Here is an 11331-nt window from a genome sequence, read left to right on the forward strand (position 1 = left end):
ATCTTGCTGAACTAAATGTCATAAAGTTGGGTTTGCCACAGATTTTATAGGCTTTTTGTCAAGCAAACCAGGGTGATGCTAACTTCCGGGTTAGTCTACAAAACTACGTCATCGCTGCAGCACTATATTAAGCCATCGTTAGCAACACGTTAGCTGCACCATTTGCTAGTTCTGCTGACCTCAAGTGGCCATGATTTGATTAATGCAACTTTAAGGTTTCCCACTGACACGTCACGTGTGCACTACGTCATGTATCAACAGCAAGAAGCAACACGACATAATAACAAATAGGCAATCAGGTTAACGGAGCTGGAAACATACGCTGCCGTGGTGTGTTTCGTAAGCGGACAGAGCTTACAGTCACAGAATTCTGTCTAAAGCGATTCTCTGATCCATTCTGCAGATGGTAGCTGTAAAATAAAAAAGGCGACTCACTGTCCCTCTGTTGAGAATATTATCTGAGGCCGTGAGCTCAGTCCATGAAAGCCTGCCTTTGTCTTGACACCAGAGCTGCACACGCAACAACTAGACGTTTTTTTTTTTTTTAAGAAAAGCAGTAAAAACAGTGTTCATTGACTAACAGCTTATTCTTCTGAGCTGCAGGCCCAGCTGACAGCCAGGGTGCAAAAAAGCCTTTTTTTTTTTTTTTTTTTCAAATAGCCTCTGTGTCCTCGTGGACATTATCACCCCTGCCTTTTGGACATCATTAGAAAATCTGATTTGGTCTTAGCTTGGGGCCAAAAAGAGAAAAAAAAAATTACTGCCAAAGTTAAATGGCGAATTGGTCATTTGTGATATTAACAGTAGTGTTTACAGACATGGCTGTTAAAGACAAGGGTGGTTCAACCTGCTTGTAGTGACATTTTAGTTCGGTTCCAAGAGAGGAGGCCCTGATTTGGACATAGAGGCTTAAAAAGAATGAGATGTTTACATCCAGCACTTGATACAACTAACACAGAGGCGGACCCCGTATCACACATACGCAGACTGACACACTGTACATATTGGGGGGGAAAAAGCAGGGCTATTTACAGGAAGGCTCCCTCTGTTTTACACTTTCATACAGCACACTTTTTGTCCTCTAAAAATTCCTAAAAAGTCCCTTGCTACACATCTTTCAGGGGTTTGGACCTGCCGTCTGTTGCATTCAAACACGGTCTTGGTGTTAAAATACTGCTGCTGGATCTGATTCAGAGCTTCACTTTGATAGAGTCAACGGTGAGCAGTCCATTTTCAGGATGTGTTGTTGGTCTGACGTAGAACTCACCACCTGACTCTAATTGTTGCTCTTGCCATCAGGTTGTGAACAAAAGAAGCACAAGGAGATACAGAAAAAAAGTAATACCAGAGAAATTTCTGGAGCCTCAAACGGTCCCAGAGACTCCAAGAAGCCAGTAGTGCAGGACTCAAAGCTCAACCCCCCTTTTTTATTTAGAGCCAGCAGTGATGAAAGGCGGAAAAGCCAGCCGTCCGTCGTCCCTCAACTGCAGCACAGCTGCTCCGACACCAGCAGGGTGTCGTAGCCGTACACCTCCAGCAGGTGGAGCAGGAACAGCCGGTCTCCGTGAGGATCCAGACCCATGGCCCTCACACTCTCCTGAGTCAGCGTAGGATCGGAGCTCCCTGCCACCTCGCTGAGGGTCTGGAAGATCCTGTTGTTCTGCTCCAGGAAAAACCTGGAAGGAAGGTGGGAGTTACACATCCTGTTGCTTCACAATTAAAATACACTCAGTTTGACATACATGTTTCCAATGGTCTTTGATTGATATTAACGACTTCAGTATTTTATTATCTTGATTTTTTTTTTTATTGAACTTACAAGCTTTACTTTTGTGTATGTTTTTGCTCCTTTTTGCACAGCAATTCTGGTTTTAAACATGATTTCATAAATAATCTTGATCAGATCTGAACAGAATGCGGTGGAACACATGGAAAAAGAACGCAGAGAAATCGGCACAAATCCCCTCTTCATGAGATTTAATATTCCCAGTAACTGTGAGAGGAGGACAAAGGTCAGGAGATTCTGTCTGGCTCATTTCCTCCCTGATTTAATCTCAAGTCTCGGAGCTGCTACTGTGCTCACTTTTCCTACCCGGAATTCTCATAGAAAGATCAAGTTGTATCAGTAGTTACTGCTCCACTGGCTGGTTTAATGAATCATGTACTTACAGAATAAAGAGATCCTCTTCACTGGACACACAGTCTCCATTCTCCTCTTGGGAGTACAGCAGCATCTGCCTACACACACACACAGATGATAAGTGATGTGCAGAGCTAATAAGGATCTGGTGAAAATCTTTTTCCAGAAGTTAGGATTAGTCTAAATGTTCTTATTTCCGTCAGTTTTTGAGTTCCCGTTGGTTTGGGTGATGATTTTGAGAGTTCGTGTAACTGACAAGTTTGGATTTATTTCGGCGTGCAGATTTTTCAAAACAATGTTTGATTTGCCAACCGCAAAAATTCAAACGAAGACAGCAAAACCCAAAATATGTTAGTCCTGTAACTTGTTTGCCTTTCCTCGCCTTCCTCAGCAGCTCACAAACATATAGCTTCCTAAGACAACTGTGCACTATAGTTTTTGTCCAATGCTGCTCAAACAGGAGGAAATTCTTCCTTAGTCGGGGACTATTTTTAGCTGCGCATCAATACACATTTAGAAGTATTACAGCAGCAGGATGATGTATTTGGGACCGACTCCAATCAATCCACACTGCCCGCGTTCATGAAAGTGTTCTGGAGAATAAGATCTATTCAACTTTTGGCCACGATGTAAAAACATTTCATTAGACTCAATGCATTGCTAGTTTTAGTCTTGAAAGGATCAGCTGTTGTTGTCAGCTGTGTTACCTACCTCTGTTCGGTGAGTTTGCGATATTTCTCCCTGTCAGCGGTGCTGAGGCGCAGCAGAGGCTTCAGGCCGTCTCTGCAGGTCTTTACATTCTGATTGTCTACATACACATCATACAGATCCTTCTTCTCCTCGAAGATCTTCTCAGTAGTGCCTGTGAATCCAAATACAAGTTTTGGAGGAGATGCGCTGCTATTACACCAACAAGCCCTCTTCAATTCTTATTTACACGTTTTCGAGCCTCCACTTACATGCCACGTAGGAGAGCTCGTTCTCCAGGGCGCTGATGTCGGCCACATTGACGTAGAAGAAGGGGCGGAACTCGGGCACGGCCACGCCGATCCCGGGGATGGAGATGTTGGCCAGGCAACAGCAGCAGTACACTGAGCGGGAAGAAGGGGGGTGGAGGGTGGCATTAGAGCAATGATGCATAAGAGTGGGAGAGCGCGCATGACGTGCACAGGCTGTCCAACACTAAAACAGCTGGAGAGGAACAGCATGCGCGCTGACATCAAGTCTGAGTCATTCAAGAAAACTGTCTTTTGCGTTACTTGTGTTACAAGTTCGATTGGCTTCCGAGCTGTAACGGATTGTGAAGTGTATGTTTAACGATTCCTTAAAACTTCCAAACCCCCTTGTGAACAAATCCAGGTGTTTCTCACCTCTGTAGCAGACCACGCCCACCGGCGGAGGGGAGAAGATGAGGATGCGCCTGCGGAGGAGGGCCAGTTTCCACAGCACCATGATCTGCTCCCCGAAGAAGCGGATGAACTGGGACATGCAGCCGGCCGGGTGGGTGATCTGGTGCAGGAGCATTCACACACAGAGAGGAGCACAGTGTCACTGACCCACGCGGTGTAATGAAAAAGACGCAGCGGCAGAGGTGGAGGCGTCCGTCCTACCTTCATCTCGGGGTGCATGCTGTGGTTGATTGCAGCTCCCCAGGCGTTGGCAGGACACGCAGTAACAACGCCATCGCCACTGGGGGGCAGAAGCGCTCGCTTGTCCTCGTAGAAGGCCTCCAGTGGAGAGTAGTGGCCAGGGGACTGGAGCTGGAGCCTGCAGCAGGGACAGATAACAGACTTTACTTTGCACAGACTTAAGAGAAGCTTTTCAAAATGTTCAAAAATGTCGTCTGAGAGCAGCTTAAAGGGTAAGTTCATCCAAAAATAAAAATTCAGTCGTGAACTTCTCACCCCCGTGCTGATTAAAAGTCTGGTGAACCTTCATAGCCCACAGAACGTTTCTGGGGCTTCACAGCAAAACGGCGGTCTTCTAAACAACTGAAGTAGATGGAAACTTAAAATCTAACATGATAAAAAAAACATGAAATGACTCCAAACAGCTCATACGGCTTACTCCTAGTTTCTGGAAGCTCTTAGATGGATTAGAATTAGATTTTAAAAAAAGTTTTTTGAAGCTTTTTTTTTTTTTTTTTGAGTCTTCACTGTAGCCGCTGAGCTAAAGGCTCTGGCCCAGACCGCGTCTGATGTGGATGCACAAGTTCGACCAAGTACTGAGGGTGAAAATAACATCCTTTCAAATCAATCTGGGATCAGTGGGCTCCTGAAGACCTGGATTATTCCGGACATGCAAGTCTGCATCTACTTCAGCTGTTTAGGAGAATGTTTTCCCGTGAAGCTCCAGAAATGTTATGTGGACTGCGAAACTTCCCCCGACTTTGGGTGGGATAATTGCTTAGATTTTTGGTGAACTTGTCCTTTAAATTAAAATAAAAAAAATGACCCAAATGAAACATATTCTAGTCATTCACAAACATGGTGGTCTTTACACACAGCACAAACCTCGCCAAAGAGTTTTTTTTTTCCTGCATGTATTTTGATTTTTCACCTTTTTTATTTTCAAGATTTCTTGGACAGGTGTTGAGCACAGAGAGCCTGAACTAAAATGTGGAATTAATGCAGTCAGCAAGCAGTAATGAGTGCAGGGACAGCACTGTGACACAAATGATCAGCTGCAGCTCTTTGTCATACAAATTAATTTGGCCTGGAAACGCTCGTCCAGACTGGACTGAAGTGAACTGCCACCAGAGCAGTGAGCTACCCAAGTACAGAGGAAAAAAACCCTACATAGATAGACCCTGACTACAGAATGTGAGTTTTTAGTCAATCATTCTATTACCAGAATCCCTTTCACAGTATTCCATTGAATCAGAAACAGCAGGAAGGAGAGAGAGAGTGGGAAAAAAAGGGGAAAGCACCCATAGATTCCTAAATATCTTATCCACCTCGTGACCAACAGTGAGCCCTTTATGTAAGTGCAGTGGCAGTCAGCAGACGAGGTATCTGGAGCGGGCTACGTGGGGAATGATGAGTAAGGAGCATGACCGCAGTGTGACCGGCGACCAGGAGAGGCCAGAGTGTGGGAACTGTGGTTGGGGGGGGGATCGGAGCGAGCAGGGAGAAATTTGGACTGGATATAGAGAGAGCTGTGTTCATGAGCGAGTGTGACGGGAGGAATCTTGGGATGTTCCGCACAGACCTGTTTACTCCAGCAGACGTATTATGTTGCTTGTTGTGAGTCTGCTGCTCTGGTTTTTTCTTACTTTACTTGCTTTTCTTCCTTTTTTTATGTGTCAACATGTTCCAAATGACTCTAACCTGGTGTCAGCTAGTGATCGTGTGTAGAAATAAATGTAGAAATAAGTGCAGTGGTGTTGAAAGAAGTCTACATCAAGGAAAGGAAAGTGTGAGAGTGGAGGAACTAAAGAAGAGGAAGTAGACTAAGAGGAGAAACTGAAGCCCAAGTAGCGCCCCCTAGAGGGCGTATTTGAACTTACATGGGGACTAATTTTGACTTAACCCTCTTGTTTTGATCAGTGACCATATAAAAAACTTCTCATCATGATCAGATTTTTCACTTTGTCCAATACTTAAAGGGTAACTTCACCAATTTTACACATTACGGCTTGTTCACAGGTCTTACGGAGTGCTGTGATGCATATGTGAAAAAGTAGTATAGAGCCTTTTGTGGCTCATTGGCTAAGTTGCATGGTGGGTAATGTAGGCACCTGGATTGAAAAGGAAAAAGAATGCATGGAGTAATAAAGGTTTTATCTCTGCTTCCATGTTGATCATTTGTTTTGAAGCTGGCCACCATGAGCCCAACAGTGTTACAGGAGTGCAAAGCTAGACTAAACTGACTGCTTTTCAAAACTTTACCCACAGTGCAATTTTTAGCCACTGAGTGACATCGTTGGCGGCAATCTATCAGATTCCATGCAGCTTCCTCTGGAGCCACAAAACAGCTTTAAACTATGTTTTCATATGCAGCAGTACTCCGCTAATCACACTATGACGTGTAAAATTGGTGGATGTACCCTTTAATGGCTAAACTAAACTGTGAATAACTTTCTATCCCCCCCCCCCTCAGCTGTACCTTTTTATAGTTAGTGCTGATAGGTAAGTGTTAGCATGCTAACATTGTATCTGGTAAACCAACATGTCGAGTACTGTCACTGTGGGCATGCTGATGTAAGCACCAAGTTTAAAGCAGTGCTGTGCTAAAGTGACAGCTCACAGAGGTGTTAACATGGCTGGAGACAGTAGGCCATGTGAGGAGGGGGAGCGGGGTGCTGTCTCCCTGTCTCCCTGTGCAGGGGCAGATGGGGGTTGTTTATTTTGACATAGATCTGTGTAGTGTACCTGAATGTGACTGACATTTGCGCAGCCGTGACTCTGAAATATCAGTCCCCTAATTGTGCCACGTAGCGATACATTCACGGCGCTGTCCGAGGTGCTGAAGCATCGCGTGGACGTGTCACTGCGCCTCTCTCTGTCAGCCCTGTCCTTCTGACAGTTCAGTCTTGATCTATAATATTATCTGATCAATACCATATTGCAGGCTGTATCACTTATGTATGGAGTAGCATTGCTGTCAAGTGGCAATGTATAGTTGCTGTAGAGTAATATTCCTATAATATCAACCTAACATTCCTTCGATCGTTCACCCTCTGACCGAACCACCTCTGTGACAAAATATTCCCACAAATTTTATTTATGTAGATTATGTTTATTTATATCCCACGTCCCCTTGAACAAATTAACACATCACCAGCTGACCTTAGACTCTTGTTATTAACTACCTAACCCAGCTCACATTACGCAGCGCTCAAATTATTAGTCAGTTAATCGTTAATCACATCATCAGACCATTGGTCTCAACTTGAAGCCTTCTTGCCTGAATGTTCTTGGGTAACTTTTGATGCAACAGCATGCAACTTCCTGGAGAAAGTGTGCTCTGGAACACTGGCGCAACCGAAGTGTCAGTTTTTCTGCAGCGTCTCTCCACAGGAAGTGACGTCTACAGCTCCTGAGGAAGTCCGCACGATATGATCAAAAGCTCCAGAACAGCTACTAAATACACAGTGTGGTGAGGGTTTTTTTTTTTCTTTCTTTTTTTTTTGGTTGTTGACTGAACATCTTTGGGTGTTTGGGATCACAAATCCACTGAGAGATGAGTCACTGATGGAAACGAGCGTTGGTGACAGCTCATATTCTAAATCTGTCGTTGGGTAACATGAGGGGGCAGCTCCTTCTTACCTGACCTGGTGCTCCAGGAAGCTCATGTAGCGGTAGAGCAGGGTGTAGGACGGGGACAGGATCCCCACCGACTTCATCCTCGCCCCCCTCTCCACCGTGCTCTCCACCGGCATGTTGGCGAAGCAGGCGAGGCCGAAGTAGCAGCCCTTCCGGAAGTAGCTGTGGATAGAGGAGGGGAGAGGAGAGGAGAGGCAGACAGACGAAGCCATGAGTCACGAAAAGCAAAAGCACTGCCAGATGGCTCGGCTCTTTCTTTCTTTCTATTTTTTTTTTTTCCTTCTTTGCCGGGCAACACTTTCTGTCCTGCCAGGAGGAAGACATTGGGCCGCATCCTAATACCTAAGCTTCCTCCACTTGGTTTGCTTCCTTCAGGTTAGAAAGAAGGTGTCAAGACTCACATGAAGTCTGTGGTGACTCGGTGGGAGCCGCTGGCGATGGCTTTGAACTCCACACCCTCCAGGTCCATGTCTTTGGGCAGACACCACTCCAGCATGTTTCCTAATCGATGCCCCACGCCACAGAGAGAGAAATGTTAACAACACACAAGCCAGACAAACTGGCTGATACTGATACAAGTCCAGACAGCAAATATATTATCACCATTTCATTTCGCGCTCACGGGAAAAAAAAAAAACCCACAGTGACACAGCTCGCCCGGATTCCTCGGAATTCTTTATGTGTCGCTCGGGCGGCAGCTGAGCAAACACGCGGCGGCCTGATAGGAGCGTGGAGAAGGAGGAGGTGACTCAGCCCGCCGTTTGTTTACGACCTATTCACCAGCTGCACACATCAGTCAGCTGCGGTCCTGCAGGAACACGAGCCCATCGGATACGAGGTTGAGCCCGCGGGTCTCTATCGTCCGCCGAGGCCGAAAAAAACAAAAAAAACACCTGCGGTCCGACCCCTGAGACGCTCCGTGGTCACTTTGAGAGCCGTCTTTAGCTTTAAGTATCGAAAAGTGCCAGTCAAGGCAACTTCCTGTGCAGAGAGATCAATATTAAAAGGCCTCGGCTTGTTAAATCACCCGAGACATAATGTTTTAAACATTACATATTTATGCTCTGCTTTAACATGTGATGTATCACGCGGTTTAAATTCTGTAAGAAATTATCCTCAGATCAATATTTAGTTTCAGATCTCTGTCAGCATATCGTAGATCAAATTAAAGAAAAAAAACCACTGAATCCTGATCCTTTCTACTTCCTCCTCTGCTCGTTCTGGTTCATTTCTACGTTGGTTGTTGCCAGTTTGGACATGACTGCATGTCTTACCTAGTTTCCTGTCAGCTCTCTGTTGCACTCTCTGTTGAAAAGGTTAAAAAAAACACAAAAAAAAAAACAGTTTCCCCAGTCTGGTTTTAAGAGGTGTGGCCTACGAACAGGATCTGTGACATCACAAAGCCACACAGCCAGTCCTGAGCCAATATTCAGCACACAGGACTTTAAAGTGCTTTAAGAGACGTCCTGTGTCAAACAGGTAAACTTTGAAAATATAAAAAGTACATATTTATTTATCTTTTTGAATTTTAATTAGAATAGGTACCATTTTGAATACTGAAAATTCTAATTATATATTTGTCTTTAAGTGGGCAGAGGCATATCTTGATGCTGCGGTGTCGAATATATTTGTGATGTCTTGCCAAAATGTTGTCCGTCCTGTCATAACAGTCTACGTCCCCTTGTGGTGCTGAGGCAGAGGTATGCTTTCCTTACTGACATCTGAGTGCACTGTAGATACTTAATGTCAATGGGAGCACTGAAAACACTCTGACTCTGTGCTGTTTGTTACACACCGTTCTGTTTCGGTGGTTTGTAAAATTCTGTAGTGATGAAAACATTAATAATATATACCCAGTAAAAGGGTACGCCTCGCTCTGTAGGTTTTGTAATTAATAATTTAGCTTCATATCAAAGATCTACTAACTGTATAACAGCTGCAACAATTGGATCCTTAATATATTAGTGAGTTAATCTTTTCAGTCATTTTAGTGTCAAGTGTCAAACATTTGCAGGTTTCAGCTTTCATCTTTGTCATTTTTGATCGTAAATGAAGAGTTCTGGGATTTGGGACAAAAAAAAGAAGCAATTTCAAGATGACACTTACTGGTCTGGGAAGTTGAGATAAGGAGTTTCCCCTCTTTCTTGACATTTCATAGACTTGATTCATTCATTCATTCATTCATTCATTCATTCATTGTGGAAATAATCATTTGTTGCAGCCCTACAGGATACCAGTGTATATCCAACAATAATGCATCATGTTTTATCTTATTATCCTTAATACCTGGAGTCCAAATGGAGGCCTTTCCTGTAAAAACCCAACAACATCAGAGTGTGTGTGTTCTCACGGGACAAAGCCTTCCACTGAGCTCATATTGGGAAAAAAAAACCTCCATAACCCGTCCATCACCTCATCATCCTCCTGGTCTCATGTCAGTGTGACATGATGCCCGGCTCCTCCCTGCAGGGAAGCTCCTGTGTAGCACTCAGCCCCCCCCCCCCCCCCCATTTCTCAGAAACATTCACCGGTTTGATTTCCCTCCAGGTGAGTAAACCTGACCGGCTGCTGCTTCACAGGGGCTCACCCTGCCTCCAACATACCTCCCCCCCCATTAAGAATGTATGGGCCTACTCTGCAGAAGCAACCCAGCTGATTGATTTCCATCACAGGACTCATCCTGACATTTTGACATGTTGTGTTTAGACTGCAGGAGGCGTCGCGGCTTTTAATCATCGCGTCTCTAAACTTATGGCCAGGTCAGAGAGAGCCACACCTGTAGGAGAAGGTTCTGCAGACTTGCTACAAACATGCGCTCTACGTTTTTTTTTTTTTTGGGCGTCAGACAGGAGTTGCCTGCTTCAGACGAGGTGGGATTCATCTGCTCTGCCCTCAACACTCTCTTATCATTGTCTGTGAACATACACTGTGTTTAATATAGCGCTGATCATTTCATGTTGCACATCGTATGTCCCACCTGATCTGGTATTGAACGTGACCACAAAGACCGACACAATCTGGTCCTTCTCCTCCCATTTCACCATCCTCTCCTCCAGCGTCACCTCCCTCGATCCTGCATCCGAGTGATGCTCCTCGTCGTCGGGACGCAGCGCTTCATCCCTGCCCCCCGCCGCCGGGGCGCTGGAGGTCGCGGGTGGGGCGCTGCAGCCGTCTGCGTTTGAGACAGCCCTGCTGGGAGCGGGACCCCCCGGACCGCTGCTCCACCCAAACCCGGGCGCGGAGCATCCCGCTGGGGCACGACTGTTGGAGGGGCTCGACAGTCGGTCCTTTGCCGCGGGCGGCGCCGCTCCTCCGCCGGGTTTCTCCGCGGACGGAACCTCCTCCCAGTCCAGCAGAGGGGCTCGGTCCGACCGCTCCACCATCCTGTCGGCGGTCCCGCCTCGTCAGTCTCACCGCGGATCGTAAATGATGTCTCAGCCGACGGGCACCAGGTCCATCCGTTGAGATAACCACAGCTCAGAGCAATCCCCGCATCGTAAAGTTATCCCAAACTGTTCAGAACGGTCGCATCGTGCACCAAATGGACGTTGCTCGCAGCGGCTCTCACATCTACCTTTCTAATCTTTCTTGTCGGAGATGATCATAAATTTGATGCTGTTCAGAGAGGGCAACTCCTTCGTCTAATGTGAGCTGCATTCAAAACGATTCGCCAGAGTCTGTCACATTCCCCCCTCTAAGAATAGCTGCTGAACAGTTTGGAACACGCGTCCGTTTTGGCTTCTTGAACGTGCCCTGTACCACAGCGTCCGGGTTAGTCATCTTTTCAAAAGCAGCACTTTCGATGAAAATTTATGTTTATACAAAATGTTTAACCTGCTATCATTGCGCATATAATCTAAAATACAATTAATGTGTGCATTTTTGAGAATACTTTTGACTTGTGGCAGCCCGTTTTAATTTTCT

General features: G+C 45.7%; 1 protein-coding gene across 1 annotated transcript; it reads right to left on the reverse strand.

Annotated features, from left to right (window-relative positions):
• Window positions 1–287: 287 nt before the first annotated feature.
• Window positions 288–11154, reverse strand: LOC119032418 (DENN domain-containing protein 11-like). The gene is made up of 9 exons (XM_037121566.1): window positions 10385–11154; window positions 7809–7908; window positions 7411–7569; window positions 3751–3907; window positions 3511–3649; window positions 3100–3231; window positions 2852–3002; window positions 2170–2238; window positions 288–1676 (listed from the first exon to the last, which is right to left on the reverse strand). Exons 1-9 carry the CDS (start codon window positions 10788–10790, stop codon window positions 1481–1483), a joined length of 1509 nt encoding a protein of 502 aa, XP_036977461.1. The 5' UTR covers window positions 10791–11154; the 3' UTR covers window positions 288–1480.
• Window positions 11155–11331: the final 177 nt, after the last annotated feature.

This window comes from Acanthopagrus latus, chromosome 14 (assembly GCF_904848185.1).
Source record: "Acanthopagrus latus isolate v.2019 chromosome 14, fAcaLat1.1, whole genome shotgun sequence".
Taxonomy (NCBI): Eukaryota; Metazoa; Chordata; class Actinopteri; order Spariformes; family Sparidae; genus Acanthopagrus; species Acanthopagrus latus.